The 18,890-nt window shown below is 50.3% G+C and overlaps 1 protein-coding gene across 2 annotated transcripts in view; it reads left to right on the forward strand.

The window, feature by feature from the left end:
- CTIF (cap binding complex dependent translation initiation factor) overlaps positions 1 to 18,890 on the forward strand; it is a 329,462-nt gene that overhangs the window by 122,155 nt on the left and 188,417 nt on the right. For both annotated transcript variants that reach the window (XM_052660394.1, XM_052660395.1), the window contains exon 6: positions 3,677 to 3,752. In XM_052660394.1, coding sequence (XP_052516354.1) covers positions 3,677 to 3,752 — 76 coding nt within the window. The remainder of the gene's footprint in view (positions 1 to 3,676; positions 3,753 to 18,890) is intronic.

The following is an 18,890-nucleotide window of genomic DNA, read 5'->3' on the forward strand; positions in this document are numbered from 1 at the left end:
TCTCTCCAGCTCTGCAGTCCTGCACCATCACCACTAGGGTGGGGCCGGAAGGGGCAAGAAAGTCCCCTTACACCACTCTCCCACCCCAGCTGCACCGGCGGAACCCGCGCTGTGCTTCCAGAGCGGGCCCTGCAATTCCTCTTGCCCCTGGGCCCCACGCTTGCCCCCCACCCACCTCCTGCTAGAACCCGGGCCTTCTTGCTGGCTGCGCCGTGTTTCGCTCCAGGCCTCTGCCTGGGACGTTCTCCCAGATGCTCTGCTGGGCTAGCTCCCCTCCCAGCTCCGCTCCCTCCGCCCCAGGCCGCTCTGGGTGCTGCTCCTCTGAGCTCCGCGGCACTCACCCTGCTCTTGCTGCCGGCCTGTGACCCCGAGGGCCCAGCCCGAGACAGAGCCCCCAAGGCCAGAAGCGTGTGTGTGTTGAAGGGAGCGTCGATCATACCCCCGCCCCGTCCCCCCTGACTTCCCCCAAGCCCTAGTGGGTTTTGCAGCCACGGTTTCCCTTGGGGATCCAGGGCTCCTCAGTCCGTAGGACTTTGGGCTACAGTCCATGGGGTCGCAAAGAGTCGGACATGACTGAGCGACGTCGCTTCCCTTATCTCGTGCTGCCCCCTGCTGGTGCTCAGGCTCAGCGCCCTCTTAGTCCGAGTTGAGGACTCCTGTCAGCCGTCTGAGGGCAGGAACCACGTGGGATTTATTTTCCACGACCCCAAGAAAGGTCGGCAGATCCCCAAACACAAGAGATTCTGTGAAAATATTTGATGAAATAAACTGATTACTCTGAAATTTGAGAGTTGCATTAACTGCAGCTGGAAAATGCTGCCACCAGCCCATTGGGCAGCTCTTGCCACAACCTGGGCTAATAATAATACATTTCTCTGGTGGCTCAGTGGTAGTAAAGAAACTGCCTGCCAGTACAGAAGGTTTGGGTTCAATCCCTGGGTGAGGAGGATCGCCTGGGGAAGGAAATGGCAACCCACTCCAGTATCCTTACCTGGGAAATCCCGTGGACAGAGGAGCTTGGTGGGCTACAGTCTACCGGGTTGCAAAGAGTCAGACACGACTGTGAGAAAATAACTGCAGAAGTAGTGACTAACACTCACTAGGCTCTGAGCATACACCAATCCTAGTGTAACTGCTTGCCGCCCGTCGTCTAAACTCAGCACAGCTTCAGGAGGTAAGAACTGTTGTTATTTGCACTCCAGAGGATGATAAACTTGCGGAAAAATTGAGTAACTTGCATGAGGCTGTGTTGGCTCCAGAATCTGTGCTGTTAGTTACTGCGCTGCTGCTCAGCCCCAGTAACAATAACAAGGACAGTAATAGTGGTAGCAGTATTCCTAGTAGCACTAATATTTTCACCTTGTTATTTTATTATAATTTTACTTAATTATTGCCTGCATTTACTGTTACAATATATTCTCTGCATGTACATGTATAATAGTGTTTACTGAATGCTGACCACAGTTCTAAGCACTTCCGTATATTAACTAATTTAATCCTCCAACTGCCCTATGATGTTCAGTTCAGTCGCTCAGTCGTGTCCGACTCTTTGCAACCCCATGAATCCCAGCACGCCAGGCCTCCCTGTCTATCACCAACTCCCGGAGTTCACTCAAACTCACGTTCATCAAGTCGGTGATGCCATCCAGCCATCTCATCCTCTGTCGTCCCCTTCTCCTCCTGCCCCCAATCCCTACCAGCATCAAAGCCTTTTCCAATGAGTCAACTCTTCGCATGAGGTGGCCAGAGTATTGGAGCTTCAGCTTTAGCATCATTCCTTCCAAAGAACACCCAGGACTGATCTCCCTTAGAATGGACTGGTTGGATGTTCTTGCAGTCCAAGGGATTCTCAAGAGTCTTCTCCAACACCACAGTTCAAAAGCATCAATTCTTCGGCACTCAGCCTTCTTCACAGTCCAACTCTCATCCATACATAACACCTGGAAAAACCATAGCCTTGACTAGACGGACCTTTGTTGGCAAAATAATGTCTCTGCTTTTGAATATGCTATCTAGGTTGGTCATAACTTTCCTTCCAAGGAGCAAGCGTCTTTTAATTTCATGGCTGCAATCACCATCTGCAGTGATTTTGGAGCCCCCCCAAAAATAAAGTCTTTCACTGTTTCCACTGTTTCCCCATCTATTTTCCATGAAGTGATGGGACCAGATGCCATGATCTTCGTTTTCTGAATGTTGAGTTTTAAGCCAACTTTTTCACTTTTCTCTTTCACTTTCATCAAGAGGCTTTTTAGTTCTTCTTTGCTTTCTGCCGTAAGGGTGGTGTCATCTGCATATCTGAGGTTATTGATATTTCTCCCAGCAATCTTGATTCCAGCTTGTGCTTCATCCAGCCCAGCATTTCTCATGATGTACTCTGCATAGAAGTTAAATAAGCAGGGTGACAATATACAGCCTTGACATACTCCTTTTCCTATTTGGAACCAGTCTGTTGTTCCATGTCCAGTTCTAACTGTTGCTTCCTGACCTGCATATAGGTTTCTCAAGAGGCAGGTCAGGTGGTCTGGTATTCCCATCTCTTGAAGAATTTTCCACAGTTTATTGTGATCCACACAGTCAAAGGCTTTGGCATAGTCAAGAAAGCAGAAGTAGATGTTTTTCTGGAACTCTCTTGCTTTTTCCATGATCCAGCGGATGTTGGCAATTTGATCTCTGGTTCCTCTGCCTTTTCTAAAACCAGCTTGAACATCTGGAAGTTCATGGTTCATGAATTGCTGAAGCCTGGCTTGGAGAATTTTGAGCGTTACTTTACTAGCGTGTGAGATGAGTGCAATTGTGCGGAAGTTTGAGCATTCTTTGGCATTGCCTTTCTTTGGGATTGGAATGAAAACTGACCTTTTCTAGTCCTGTGGCCACTGCTGAGTTTTCCAATTTGCTGGCATATTGAGTGCAGCACTTTCACAGCATCATCTTTCGGGACTTAGTAATTATCCCCATTTTACTAATGAGAGAACTTAGGTACAGAGAGAGACAGTGACTTGTGCAGCATTTCCCAGTTAGTAAGCGATGCTGTTGGGGCTCCAACTCCTGAAGTCCGGTTCCAGAGTCTACACCTGATGGGGACGACATGGACATATGCCAGTGGATCCAGGCCAGCACCTCTAGCCTGGAGGTGGGCCCGCCCACAGCAGACGTGCAGTCAAAACAGGATTGCTGGACTGGCCCAGAGGCAGGCCCAGGAGGGAGGAAGCCGAATGGGGGCCTGTGTGACCTCAAGAAAGTTGCTCAGTCTCTCTGTTCACTTGCTTTCCCGTTGGTGTAACTGGGCAGGATGATGGGCTTTGCAGGATCTGCGATGCACATACACTTTGGGACATTCATCGGCAAGGAGTTCAGCATCTTTGTCTGGAAAGATCGAGGGGAACTCTGGTACCCTTCACCTCCCTAGGGGTGGGATGTCATGTTAGTGCCCCCACCCCACCCCCAGGCCCCACATTCTTGCCTGCATCCAGTCCTTTGTCCTCAAGGAAGGTCTGTGTCCCCAGGCCTGAGGGAGGAGGGTGCCGTCTCTTCCAGGCGGAACAGGGCTGGTTCTGCAGCCTTGAGCAGGGCAGGACCAGGTCTCTCCCACTCATCTCTGCTCTTCCTCCTTGCTGGGCTGGGACGCGATGCTTGAGTGAGCTGCCCTTTCAATGCCCTTATGTCTTTTCTGGCCCAGGTGTGGAAAAGGGAAGCTGGAAGATGGGGATGGAATCAACCTGAACGACATCGAGAAGGTCCTCCCGGCCTGGCAGGTAGGTGCAGGGGCAGTGTCTCCAACAGCCCTCCCGTGCCCTCAGCCTGGACAGGGCCAGCCACAGCCACTGGGCCCTGGCTCTTGCAGGGTATAGCTGGATGTACTGCAACGGTAGGTGGGCCAGGGCGGGTACCCACCTTGGTACAGAGCATCCCATGGGGATGTGTTGTGGCAGCCTGCGCTCAGATGCTGGGGGAGGATGGATGAAATGGCCGGTGCCCTGCAGCCCAGCAAACTGGGAAGTTTTCGCCCCTTGACCTGAAACCTCTGAGGTGAAGCAAACTGCAGTGTTCTGGTGGAACTGGCAGGGCTGCTTCGGTTTCCAATGTGGTCAGGGCTATTTTTAGGCCTCTGTGAACAGTGGACTTGTCCGACTAGCTTCCAAATGTCTGCTGCACTTGCTGATTTTGTCATTGATTGGACTCCTTTTCCTGAATGGGGCCAGGCTCCGGAACAAAAGGACTCACTCGGCACAGAGACAGTGAATCCAGGTCCCTAGAGGCTTCTGGTGCTGGGCTTTGGGCAGACACAGTAGGAGTGTAGCTGCTTCTGGGAAAGAGGCAAGACCTCTTGCAGAGAAGAGGAGGAGCTGGGTGGCCGGGCTCCGTGGTGGCCTGCCATGCATGCGCCACACCGCCCTTGCCTACTTTCGTCTGAGTCAGTCTTGGTACGTCACCTGCATCCATTCTTCTCTTCCCTCTCCATTTGATTCTTTCCCACTTTGTTGCTGAGTGATTATGGGCCTCTTAACGGGAGGCAATAGAATGTGTAGTCACGGCCTCAGCAATCTGACTAAGATGTGACTTGGGCTCGTTTTTCCTTCTGTTTGTATCAGTTCAGTTCAGTCCCTCAGTCGTGTCCGACTCTTTGCGACCCCATGGACTGCAGCATGCCAGGCTTCCCTGTCCATCACCAACTCACCAACGCCCAGAGCTTACTCAAACTCATGTCCACTGAGTCAGTGATGCCATCCAACCATCTCATCCTCTGTTGTCCCCTTCTCCTCCTGCCTTCAATCATTCCCCAGCATCAGGCTCTTTTCAAATCACTCGGGCTTTATTGAGCTTCTTGGATCTGTAGGTTTATAGCATTCATCAAATTTGGAAACATGTCAACCATTATTCTCCTCACTTTCACTGGAACCCACCCACCCGCTATGATTCCAATTATATGCGTGGCATGCTTCTTCATATTTTCCCGTGGCTCACCAAAACTCTGCTTATTTTTTTTTAATGTGTCACGCTATTTTAAATTTATTTATTTATGGCTGCACTGGGTCTTCACTGTTGTGAAAGCACAGGCTCCCTCTAGTTGTGGCAGGTGGTGGCCGCTCTCTAGCTGTGCTGCTGCTGCACACGGGGTCTAGAGCACGGGCTCAGTAGAGTCGTGGCGGGTGTGTTTAGTTACCCCCCAGCATGTGGGATCTTCCTGGACCAGGGATTGGACCCATGTCCCCTGCTTTGGCAGATGGATTCTTTGGGGGTTTTTTTTGCCTTTTTTTTAAAATTTAAATTTATTTATTTTAACTGGAGGCTAATTACTTTATAATATTGTACTGGTTCTGCCACACATCAACATGAATCCGCCACGGGTGTACACGTGTTCCCCATCCTGAACCCCCTGCCCACCTCCCTCCCCGTGCCATCCCTCCGGGTCATCCCAGGGCACCAGCCCTGGCAGATGGATTCTTAACTCCTGGACCAACGGAGAAGACATGCACTTATTTTTTAGTCTTTTTTTCTGTTTCATTTTGGAGAGTTTCTATTGCTCTGTCTTCAAGTTCACTAAGCTTTTCTTCTAGTGTCTAATCTACTGTTAATCCTGCCCTGTGTACGTTTCATCTCGGACATTAGATGGGTCATCTCTAGAAGTTCAGTGTGGATTTTTTTGTATTTATCTTTTATTTCTGTCCTCTTCATGCTCATGCTTTCTTGTATCTTCTTGGGCATATGGAATATTTGATTGTAGCTGTTTTAATACCCTCTACTAATTCTGCCATCCATGATGGTTCATAGTCTGTTTCTGTTAATTGATTTTTCTCTTGAGTATGGGGCATATTTTTCCTTACATGCTTGGTAATTTTATATTAGATGCAATATACTAGGAATTTCACATTATTATTATTATTTGTTAAAAGATTTTGACCTTTATTGCAGAATACAGTTCGATAGAATAGAGTTTGATCCTTTAAAGGCTTGCTTTCTAAGCTTCGTTAGGTGTGAAACCTTTCAAGCAGATTTTGCTTAGGCAGTAGTCTTCTGAAGTTGCCACTTGGTGCCTTATGTCCTAGGAGGCATTTCCACCATGTTGGCTGGGAATACAGGCTCCTTCCAGCCACGTCTGATCTTAGGGGATTATTCCGTCAATTCACTGCAGGTAGCTTTTCACCAGCCCTGGAAGTTTCCTTACACATGCGTGAAATTTGAGCTTAGCGAAAGACTCAAGTGCCTACAATTTCTGGGTTTTACTCCGTGGTCAGTTTTATCCTCTCTGGTTCTCTGCCTTGCAAATTCTGGTGGCCTTGCACTCCCTGAATTTTGGTCTGTCCCCTTAACTTATTGAGACTGTGGGACTCTGTTTGGACTCCTCCCTGCCTAGTAGACTGGAAACTCACCAGGCACCAGACTGGGGCATGCATGGGGTTACCTCATTATAAGGGAAAGTGTGGTGACTTTATGGTGGAGAAACCTGTCAGGCTTCAGCCTGACCAGGCGATCCGAATTAGCATCATTAGTGTGGGAAGGGTGGATACCTTGTGCCCCTGACGCGCTGCACAGAGAAAGCCCAGCATCATTCCTGGGGTTTTCCTGCCAAGAAAATACAGTCTGCGTCTGGTCCCGAGGAACCAAATAGAGGGGCCATCCTTTAAAACTGCTTGGATATGAAAGACAGAGAAAGACTGCGGGGTCTTCAAGAGTAGAGGGAATTGAAGCAGCAGACACCAAAATGCACTGTGTGTTCCTTTCTGAGATCCTGGACCAAAAAAGAAATAGAGACCTTGTTGGACAGTGGAAGAATGTGAATTGGGGTCTGTGACAGTACTCTTTCTTAGATAGAAGTGTCCTGACTTAGGGGGCTATGCAACCATTAGATGGATGAGTGTTTTTGAGAAACACTCACTATGATAATTTGAGGGATATGTGATCTCATGTCTGCAATATGTCCTTGAATGGTTTAGAAAAAGATGAGTCATGATGAGTATGTGGATTCACAGATAGAAGGAGGGAGCAGACGTGGTGCCGTCTTAGCAGTCAGGGAGTCCGAGTGAGGAGGATGGGGATGGGGTGGGGATGCTCTGTGTACTGATTTTGCTCAGCCTAAGACTGAGTCACTTTCCTGTGTTTGAAAGAGAACTAATGAGTAGGGCCTAGGACGTGGTGTGTAGGTCAGAGGCACAGAGTAACTGCTAATGAAATTCCCTCTGCTCTAATGAAATGTACTCTGGCGGATCTGTACTCAATTCTCGTGGTTATTATAAAGCTAACCCTGGTGCCAAAGACAAAAGGTAAAATACTCAGAAATCGCTGCTTTATCACTGTTCCTAAATGCCTACAGTGCCCATTATTGGTAGAAAAAATACATTTTCAAGGCACTGGTGTAGGTGAGGAGCACCCCCTGCCCTGGAAGTTACAGGTGTGACCGCACCTCCTGTTGAGGGACTGTTTGCCAGCTCCTTGGGGAGCGGAGTGGAGGGCCTCGCAGTCCTCCTAGAATGGAGAGGAGAGCTGGGCCCTTACTTGGGGAAGGGGAGGTCCAGCGGATGCAGAGGTGAAGGGCTTGGTGCCTGGACCTCATGGAATCCTGGCCACGCCACTGCGTAGCCAAGGAGTCGGGCTAGTTACTTGGCCTGCTCTGCCTGTTTGCTCCTGTGTACAACAGGACGATGAGAGTGGACTTCCTGGGGTTGTCCAGGAGGTTGAGCATGTGAATTCACAGGAAGCACTGACTGCACTGCCTGGCTCATGGGAGGGGCTCCCTCTGCTGGTGGACAGGCTGTGGGGCCACCTTTGTTAGGAGGTGGGAGAGGGAGCAATTTCCTGTCCCCCCGCCCAGCGTGTGCATTTGTCCTGGGTGGCCTGCCACGGAGAGCAGGCACGTTGCATCAGAGGTCACGAGACTCACTTTGGAAGCGTCCGCCACAGACGTGCCGCGTGACCTTTCCTCCGTGGGCCTTGGTTTACTCACCAGTAAAATGATGCAGTTGGATTAGATCAGAGATTTGCAGACTGTAAAGCTCTGGGGTTTTCCAGAGCTATCTCAGGGCCTCTGCTGGTCAGGGGAGTGGGGCAGCTGAAGAAGCAGGCTTCAAGGGACCCCCGCTCAGCCCCACCCAGAACGGCTCTGCCTGTGTCTCTAAGTGAGTCTTCCATGAATGGTTTCATTTGAAGAAATGGCTCCCTACTAAGCAGATTTTAAAAATCATCAGACCAAGGTCTCACTCAGGTTTCATATCCTAGGGTTTACCCTCTCTCAGGAACAATCCATCAGCAAGCATTCTTGGTCTCCAGGGCCCTGTGGGACATAAGCCCTTAGAGGTGCCGGGGTGGAGGTCTTCACCTCTCGTCTCCACTGCAAGTCACGATCCACACAGTGGATGGGCTTTGATACTTGGAACTTACCTACACCACACACACACACATCACCCACACCACACACCACAACTTACCTACGCCACACACACACATGCACACACACACCACAACTTACCTACGCCACACACACACACACACACACATCACCCACACCACACACCACAACTTACCTATACCACACATACACACACACATCACCCACACCACACACCACAACTTACCTACATCACACACACACACATCACCCACACCACACACCACAACTTACCTACGCCACACACACACATGCACACACACACCACAACTTACCTACGCCACACACACACACACACATCACCCACACCACACACCACAACTTACCTATACCACACACACACATACACACATCACCCGCACCACACACCACAACTTACCTACACCACATGTACACACACACCCCATACACCACACACATCACCCACGCCACATACCACAACTTACCTACATGACACACACACACCATACACCACACACATCACCCACGCCACACACCACAACTTACCTATGCCACACACACACACACACATCACCCACACCACACCCCACAACTTACCTACGCCACACACACACACATACACACATCACCTACACCACACACCACAACTTACCTACGCCACACACACACACACACACACATCACCCACACCACACACCACACCACACCACACACACCACACACCATAACTTACCTACACCACACACACACACACACCATACACCACACACATCACCCACGCCACACACCACAACTTACCTACGCCACACACACACACACACACACACACCACACACCACACACATCACCACACCACACACCACAATTTACCTACGCCACACGCACACACACACACCATACACCACACACCACACATATCACCCACACCACACACCACACCACACACCACACACCACAACTTACCTACACCACACACACACACACACCATACACCACATACATCACCCACACCACACACCACACCACACACCACACACCACAACTTACCTACACCACACACACACACACACCATACACCACATACATCACCCACGCCACACACCACAACTTACCTACGTCACACACACACACACCCCATACACCACACACATCACCACACCACACACCACAACTTACCTACGCCACCCACATACACACCATATACCACACACATCACCCACGCCACACACCAAAAATTACCTACACCACACACACACACACCATACACCACATACCATACACCACACACGTCCACCCACATACACACCATATACCACACACGTCACCCACGCCACACACCACAACTTACCTACGCCACACACACACACAGACACACACCATACACCACACATGTCACCCACACCACACACACCCTGAACCTGCTTTGCCCCCAGGAAACCACCAACATTTAAGTCTCTGAGCGGCTTTCTGGGTCTTGACCTAGATCCACTGTATTAGTTATCCTTTGAAAGTGGAAGTGTCAGTCGGTCAGTCGTGTCCGACTCTTCTTGACCCCATAGACTGTAGACCATCACGGTCCTCTGTTCATGGAATTCTTCAGTCAAGAATCCTGGAGTGGGTTGTCATTCTCTTCTCCAGGGGATCTTCCCAATCCAGGGATTGAACTTGGGTCTCCTGCATTGCAGGCAGATTCTTTACCATTTGAGTCACCAGGGAAACCAAGTTACCTACTGCTGTGTAATCAATTCAGTTCAGTCCACGCTCAGTTGTGTCCTACTCTTTGTGACCCCATGGACTGCAGCACGCCAGGCCTCCCTGTCCATCATGAACTCCCTGAGCTTACTCAAACTCATGTCCATCGAGTCAGTGATACCATCCAACCATCTCATCCTGTGTCATCCCCTTCTCCTCCTGCCTTCAATCTTTCCCAGCATCAGGGTCTTTTCCAATGAGTCAGCTCTTCGCATCAGGTGGCCAAAGTGTTGGAGTTTCAGTTTCAGCATCAGTCCTTCCAGTGAATATTCAGGACTGATTTCCTTTAAGATGGACTGGTTGGATCTTCTTGCAGTCCAAGGGGAGTCTTCTCCAACACCACAGTTCAAAAGCATCAATTCTTCGGCACTCAGCTTTCTTTATGATCCAACTCTCACATCCATACATAACCACTGGAAAAACCATAGCTTTGACTAGACGGACCTTTGTTGGTAAACTAATGTCTCTGCTTTTCAATATGCTATCTAGGTTGGTCATAACTTTCCTTCCAAGGAGTAAGCGTCTTTTAATTTCATGGCTGCAGTCACCATCTGCAATGATTTTGGAGCCCGAAAAAATAAAGTCTTTCACTGTTTCCACTGTTTCCCCATCTATTTTCCATGAAGTGATGGGACCAGATGCCATGATCTTCATTTTCTGAATGTTGAGTTTTAAGCCAGCTTTTTCACTCTTCTCTTTCACTTTCATCAAGAGGCTTTTTAGTTCTTCTTTGCTTTCTGCCATAAGGGTGGTGTCATCTGCGTATCTGCGGTTATTGATATTTCTCCAGACACTCTTGATTCCGGCTTGTGCTTCATCCAGCCCAGCATTTCTCATGATGTACTCTGCATAGAAGTTAAATAAGCAGGGTGACAATATTCAGCCTTGACATATTCCTTTCCTGATTTGGAACCAGTCTGTTGTTCCATGTCCAGTTCTAACTGTTGCTTCCTGACCTGCATACAGATTTCTCAGAAGGCAGGTCAGGTGGTCTGGTAGTCCCATCTTTTTAAGAATTTTCCACAATTTCTTGTGATCCTCACAGTCAAAGGCTTAGCATAGTCAATAAAGCAGAAATAGATGTTTTTCTGGAACTCTCTTGCTTTTTTAATGATCCAACGGATGTTGGCAATTTGATCTCTGGTTCCTCTGCCTTTTCTAAAACCAGCTTGAACATCTGGATGTTCACGGTTCGTGTACTATTGAAGCCTGGCTTGGAGAATTTTGAGCATTACTTTACTAGCATGTGAGATGAGTGCAATTGTGCGGTAGTTTGAGCATTCTTTGGCATTGCCTTTCTTTGGGACTGGAATGAAAGCTGCCCTTTTCCAGTCCTGTGGCCACTGCTGAGTTTTCTAGATTTGCTGGCATACTGAGTGCAGCACTTTCATGGCATCATCTTTCAGGATTTGAAACAGCTCAACTGGAATTCCATCACCTCCAGTAGCTTTGTTCATAGTGATGCTTCCTAAGGCCCACCTGACTTCGCATTCCAGGATGTCTGGCTCTAGATTAGTGATCACACCATCGTCATTATCTGGGTCATGAAGATCTCTTTTTTTTTCTGTGTATTCTTGCCACCTCTTCTTAATATCTTCCGCTTCTGTTAGGTCCCTACCATGTCTGTCCTTTATTGTGCCCATCTTTGCTTGGCATGTTCCCTTGGTATCTCTGATTTTCTTGAAGAAATCTCTAGTCTTTCCCATTCTGTTGTTTTCCTCTATTTCTTTGTATTGATCACTGAGAAAGGCTTTCTTATCTCTTCTTGCTATTCTTTGGAACTCTGCATTCAAATGGGTACATCTTTCCTTTTCTCCTTTGCCTTTTGCGTCTTTTCTTTTCTCAGCTATTTGTAAGGCCTCCTCAGACAGCCATTTTGCCTTTTTGCATTTCTTTTTCTTGGGGAGGGTCTTGATCAGTGCCTCCTATACAGTATCATGAACCTCCGTCCGTAGTTCTTCAGGCACTCTGTCTGTCAGATCGAATCCCTTGACTCTACTTGTCACTTCCACTGTATAATCGTAAGGGATTTGATTTAGGTCATACCTGAATTGTCTAGTGGTTTTCCCCACTTTCTTTAAGTCTGAATTTGGCAATAAGGAGTTCATGATCTAAGCCACAGTCAGCTCCTGGTCTTGTTTTTGCTGACTGTATAGAGCTTCTCCATCTTTGGCTGCAAAGAGTATGATCAGTCTGATTTCAGTGTTTACCACCTGGTGATGCCCATGTGTAGAGTTGTCTTTTGTGTTGTTGGAAGGGGGTGTTTGCTATGACTGTTGCATTCTCTTGGCAAAACTCTGTTAGCCTTTGGCCTGCTTCATTTTGTACTTCAAGGCTAAATTTGCCTGTTACTCCAGGTGTCTCTTGACTTCCTTCTGTTGCATTCCAGTCCCCTCTAATGAAAAGGACATCTTTTTTCGGTGTTAGTTCTAGATGTTCTTGTAGGTCTTCATAGAACCCTTCAACTTCAGCTTCTTCAGCGTTACTGGTCGGGGCATAGACTTGGATTACTGTGATATTGAATGGTTTACCTTGGAAACAAACAGAGATCATTCTGTCATTTTTAATATTGCATCCAAGTACTGCATCTCAGACTCTTTTGTTGACTATGATGGCTTCTCCATTTCTTCTGAGGGATTCTTGCCCGCAGTAGTAGAGGTCATCTGAGTTAAATTTACCCATTCCAGTCCATTTTAGTTCGCTGATTCCTAGAATGTCTATGTTCACTCTTGCCATCTCCTGTTTGACCCCTTCCAATTTGCCTTGATTCATGGACCTGACATTCCAGGTTCCTATGCAGTATTGCTCTTTACAGCATCAGACTTTACTTCCATCACCAGTCACACCCACAACTGGGTGTTGTTTTTGCATTGGCTCCATCTCTTCATTCTTTCTGGAGTTATTTCTCCACTGACCTCCAGTAGCATATTGACTTACCTTCTTGTCTTTTCATAGTGTTCATGGGGTTCTCAAGGCAAGAACACTGAAGTGGTTTGCCATTCCCTTCTCCAGTGGACCACGTTTTGTCAGAACTCTCCACTGTGACCCATCTGTCTTAGGTGGCCCTATACTTCATGGCTCATAGTTTCATTGAGTTAGACAAGGCTGTGGTCCCTGTGATCAATTTGATTAGTTTTCCGTGATTGTGGTTTTCATTCTGTTGGCCCTCTAATGGATAAGAATAAGAGGCTTATGGAAGCTTCCTGATGGGAGAGACTGAAGGGGAAACGGTCTTGTTCTGATGGGCAGGACCATGCTCAGTAAATTTTTAACCCAATTTTCTGTTGATGGGCGGGGCTGTGTTCCCTCCATGTTGCTTGACCTGAGGCCAAACTGTGGTTCAGGTAATGAAGATAAGGGTCCTTCAAAAGGTCCCACGCGTGCACTGCTGCAGTCAGTGCCCCGACCCTGCAGCAGACCACCATTGACCCACGCCTCTGCCAGAGCCTCCTGGACACTCACTGGCAAGTCCAGGTCAGTCTCTTGTGGGGTCACTGCTCCTTTCTCCTGGGTCCTCGTGCACACAAGGTTCTGTTTGTGCCCTCCAAGAGTCTGTCTCCCCAGTCCTGTGTAAGTTCTGCGGGCTCTATGGTGGGGTTAATGGCCACCTCCTCCAAGAAGGCTTATGCCATACCCAGGTCTGCTGCACCCAGAGCCCCTGCCCTTGCGGCAGGCACTGCTGACCGGTGCCTCCACAGGAGACACCCAGACACAGTTCTGGCTCAGTCTCTATGGGGTCTCTGGGTCCTGGTGCACACAAGGTTTGTTTGAGCCCTCCAAGTGTCTCTGGTGGGAATGGGGTTTGATTCTAAACGCGATTTTGCCGCTCATACCATCTTGTGGGGCTTCTCTTTTGCCCTTGGATGTGGGGTATCTTTTTTTTTTTGGTTGGATAAATGGCTCAAAATTTAGCAACCTGAAACAGTAAGCATTTATTACCACACAGTTTTTGAGAGTCAGGAATCTGAAGGCATTTTAGCCGAGTGGTTCTGGGTCAGGGCTTCTCACAAAGCTGTGACCCAGGTGTCATGGGGCTGCAGTCAACAGAAGGCTGGGCTGGGGCTGGCGGACCCACTTCCGTGGCGGCTCCCTCCCATGGCAGAGGGCAGGGGGCTTGGTTCTTCCCTGGCTGCTGGCGGAAGGCTTCATCCTCACGAGCCTCTCCGTGAGCTGCTTGAGTGTCACGGCATGGCTCCTCCAAAGCAAGAGATCTGAGGGAGGAGGAAGGAGGAAGGAGGAGAGGGAGGGAGACAGACAGACAGACAGACGTAGAAATAGCATGGGTGAGAGGGTGGAGAGCTTCCAGCACAGCAGCCCTGCTCTTTTCTAACCTAAGCTCGGACCTGACACACTCACCCTGCCACCTGCTATATGTTGATTGTACAGACCGACCCTGGTACGACATGGGAGGAACTATATAGTGGTGTGAATATCAGAAGGGGAGGGCCTTGGGGGCCATCCTGGGGGCCTGTGACCACACCCACTGAATTGTACCCAGGAACCTGTGTTTGTTAAAGCATCACAGAAAATCGACAGTTTTCTTAAAATTATCCACAGGAGTTAAAAAGCTGTAGCTGATTGTGCTCACAGCCTGACCCCTCTTTGGGGGTATTTGCATTTCATATGGTCCTGTTAGGACAAGTCCATCAGGCTTCCTGATCCCCAAACATACAGCCCTGGTGGCAGAATCTGAGGTCCCATGGGGACACTTGCAGAAGATTGTTTTCTGAACTTTCCTGATGCTGCTGCTGCTAAGTCACTTCAGTCGTGTCCGACTCTGTGTGACCCCACAGATAGCAGCCCACCAGGCTCCCCCCGTCCCTGGGATTCTCCAGGCAAGAATACTGGAGTGGGTTGCCATGTCCTTCTCCGGTGCATGAAAGTGAAAAGTGAAAGTGAAGTCGCTCAGTCGTGTCAGACCCTCAGCGACCCCATAGACTGCAGCCTTCCAGGCTCCTTCGTCCATGGGATTTTCCAGGCAGGAGTACTGAACTTTCCTAGTGGTGTTCAAAGCCGCTCATAGACAAGGCCGGCTGGCCCCATTGTTTGGCCTTGGGGCCTCTGGGTCAGCTAGCCTGGCGTTTGGGATGGAACAGATCTTAATTATATGCACCTGTTTAGTATGTGCAGGCATCTAGGGTTTCAGCCACTGAAAGCCAGTCACTGGGGAGAGAGCAGTCATGGTGACCTCCCCCCAAAAAACACCTCCCACTTCCAAATACATCTCAGAGACCAGATACATCTCAGAGACACCATGCATGCGGCTGAAGATCGCTGAGTGGAGGGGAAGGCCCAACCCATAGGCCAGGGGCTCCCAGCGCACCTACAGCACTCAGGGGCCTGAGCAGAGATGAGTGGGCTTCCTGGAGTCTTACACAGAAGCCAGGGTTTGAGGAGTAATAACAGAAAGAGACCTATTGCTTCCTCCCCCCATCTGGAGACAGGAAGGAACAGAAACGGATGGAGGGAGGGAGAAGTCTGCCCTGAAGCTCGTTGCCCACTTGCCCGCCACTTCTCCCACCCACAAGAGGGGGCAGACATTTGTCTTTATGTTCAGTCCGTCCCCTCTGCCTGTGAGTTTCTACCATCATTTCCCAGCAGAACTTTGACACGAACCTGGTTATGCTCTTGTTGGTATGATATCCAGGGCATGTGTCTTTTTATTTATTTATTTATTCATTACAAAACAGGAGTTTTCAATCATCTGCTGTGTTAGAATACTCTAGGCCATGGCATGATATTAAACAGATGCCCAAATCTCAGAGGTTTCACACACAGGATCTTATTTCTCACTTACTCAGATTCAGCTGCTCTATAGGGCAGCTTCTTCCCCAGGTGGGGGCCCAGAGTTCCAGTTGGATCCCATTCTGTGGCCCTACCGTCTCAGCCCACAGCACCCAGGTCACCCTGGCAGAGACAGAGCGCTGGAGAGTCGTGCTCTGGGTGTGACGTGTCACTTGTACTCACAGCCCATTGCACAGAACCAGACACATGACCCCACCCAGCAGCAAAGGGGCTGGCGGGGGTGGGAAGCAGGAGGTAGGGGGCTGAACAGCCTGCTTCTGCCCCGATTTCCTCTCTCCTTCGCTTGCTTGCCTGACTCATCTTCATGGACAAGCACTGTGCACCAGCCTTTTAGAGAAAGAGAGAATTGCATTAGAGAAGGCAGTGGCACCCCACGCCAGTACTCTTGCCTGGAAAATCCCATGGACGGAGGAGCCTGGTGGGCTGCAGTCCATGGGGTCGCTGAGGGTCTGACACGACTGAGCGACTTCACTTTCACTTTTCACTTTCATGCATTGGAGAAGGAAATGGCAACCCACTCCAGTGTTCTTGCCTGAAGAATCCGAGGGGCAGAGGAGCCTGGTGGGCTGCCGTCTCTGGGGTCGCACAGAGTCGGACACGACTTAGCAGCAGCAGCAGAGTTGCCCAGGAGGGGCCCAGTCTAGAAGAGAGATGAGATGGTACTCTGATGATCACAGTGCAGAGTCGGAGCTGTCAGTGTCTGAGTGAACGCTGGTGCTGTGCCCAGGTCAGAGACCCCGCAGAGGGAAGTGCGGTCCCCTCCCTGCATACTCGTCCACCTGCCTCCCCAGGCCTGTGCTGTCTCTGCAGCCTGGGACCTGGAAGCACAGCTGAGTCAGAAGCTGAGGGCCCCAGCGGCCCCCAGCTTCATGTGGTTGATCTCCGGGAGCTCCAGCTTGTCTCTTTCACGGGGAGTCACACATGGCACGTGTCACGTGAGTGGTCCTTGGCGGGAGTGCCTCGGTCAGAGCTCAGCTGCTGACACCTGGGTGCCTGTATGCTCTCCGCTCCAGCCAAAGCCGAGGACTCCATCGGCTGGTCCTCAGATGGCCTGCCTGGCTGTAGCTGCACAGTGGAAGGGAGTCCAGGAGCCCCCACTGCTGGGACTCAGGCCCCTGGAGCCACTCAAGAACCTGGGCAGCAGATAAGACAGTAGGTCCCAGTGCCCACGCCTGCCAGGCACAGCTCTCCACGCTCAAGAGGCATTTTTAGTTGGTTAGTAAAGGCTGATGCTTTTCGTGAAGGTGATGTTGACTATCCCCAGGGCCTGCCTCCCTGTAGTCATAGTCGAAGGGGAGGAGCAAGTGAGCTGGGCTGGGTGCCAGCCAGCAGCCAGATTTTTGCGTCCCCAAACTCAGCCGCCTCAGGTGAGCTGAGGCTGGGTTTTCCCCCGAGAGCTTAGATTCAGGATGGGGGTGGGGGGCAGCTGGAGGCTCTCAGCTTGGCAACCTGGATTCTGGGGGACATCCTTCATGGCTCCAGGCCGCGTAGCCACAGGGCAGGGCAGGAGCCCTAGGCTTAGAATGGAGTCCTGGGCGGGCGGTCCTGCCTGCATTTTTGGCATCTCTGTTGATGCCAAGGGGAGTTGGCCAGCCTACTGGGTCAGCAGTGATGTTGGTGTTCCGGCCCTCATCATTTGCCCAGATGCTCCAGGTGCGGCCCCAAGGTCAGGTGTGGCCCCAAGGTCAGGTGTGGCCAGAAAGAGGCACAGATGGCCACACTGCCATCCGCTCCCACTAGAGGGCACCAGCGCGCCGCCCCAGAGGCCCCGCCGACACATTTGCCGCAAGAGGTCTGCAACCAAAGGTGTCCTTGCCTTGTTGCCTTGTTGGTGATGCAAACGTGGCACTCAGCACTGTCCCCCAAAGGACCCAGGCCCTCCAAGCTCAGGCCTCCTCCCCGGAACAAGGGAGAGGATGAGGTCGTGAATGAGGCAGCCACACGGGGGAGAGGAACACCTGTTTGGTCAGAGTGTCCCTTGTTGGGCACAGGCCTGACGTTCCTCCAGGGACCCCCATCCCCACCCCTCCAGTCCTCAGACCCGTGGGAACATGTGGCAGCTCCCAGGAGGGCACACCTGTCTATCAGCTGCACAGACAAGGAGGCTGCTCACCCACGAAGTGAGGGGTACTGGTGGTCTTCCCCACACCAGACGGCTTCATCTATAGGCACCCACTTCACCTATAGGCACCCGCTCCTGCAGCAGGGGTCACAAAGGGCTGACTTCTGCCCTTGGATAAACAGGTCCTGAGTGGGTTGAAAGTGTAATAGTTGCTCCAGCTCTTTGTGACCTCATGGACTGTAGCCTGCCAGACTCCTCTGTCTGTGGAATTCTTCAGGCAAGAATACTGGAGTGGATCGATGGAGCCCCATAAACTTGACTGAGTTCAGTGTGAAGGCAAGGGCATTCAGCCTGAATGGATTCTGGTCTCCTCTCTCACTCCCCTCGCCTCACCTCTGGCCCAAGACCTCAGCTCAGACACCACTCCCAGCTCCTTCCCCCTGAGATGTGGTAACTTAACAGTTTCTGCTCAGTGTCTCCTTGGGGCCCTGCAGAAATACTGCCTCTTTTCCACACACACAGCCCTGGATGCTTCCGCATCTTACACAAAACCCCAGTGGAAAGACGTTGTGGTTGAATTACCTCTTATCTTGCCCAAGGCTTTCTCAAAAGACGCATTTTGATAGTTTTTTCTTTGACTTCTCTATCAGACAAATGTTACATCTGCTGCCTTTTGTCTGTCAGTAGGAACTGCATAGCCCAGCTTATTTCCCTTTTTGCTTTCCTGTTAGGAAATTTTGAAACTAAATTCTGTGACTGTTTGCAATTAATTTTGAGCTCACCCTGACCTGGTCAGGTCCATTGCTCTGATCCTCTGGTGACTGACCTAGTTTAAAGTACTTAACGTGTAGGCCTGCCGTTGTGAGGTCAGCGTGGTGCACACAGGGGGCAGGGAACATGGCTAAGTTGAGTGGGATTCCTGGCCTCATG

This window comes from Budorcas taxicolor, chromosome 22 (assembly GCF_023091745.1).
Source record: "Budorcas taxicolor isolate Tak-1 chromosome 22, Takin1.1, whole genome shotgun sequence".
Taxonomy (NCBI): domain Eukaryota; kingdom Metazoa; phylum Chordata; class Mammalia; order Artiodactyla; family Bovidae; genus Budorcas; species Budorcas taxicolor.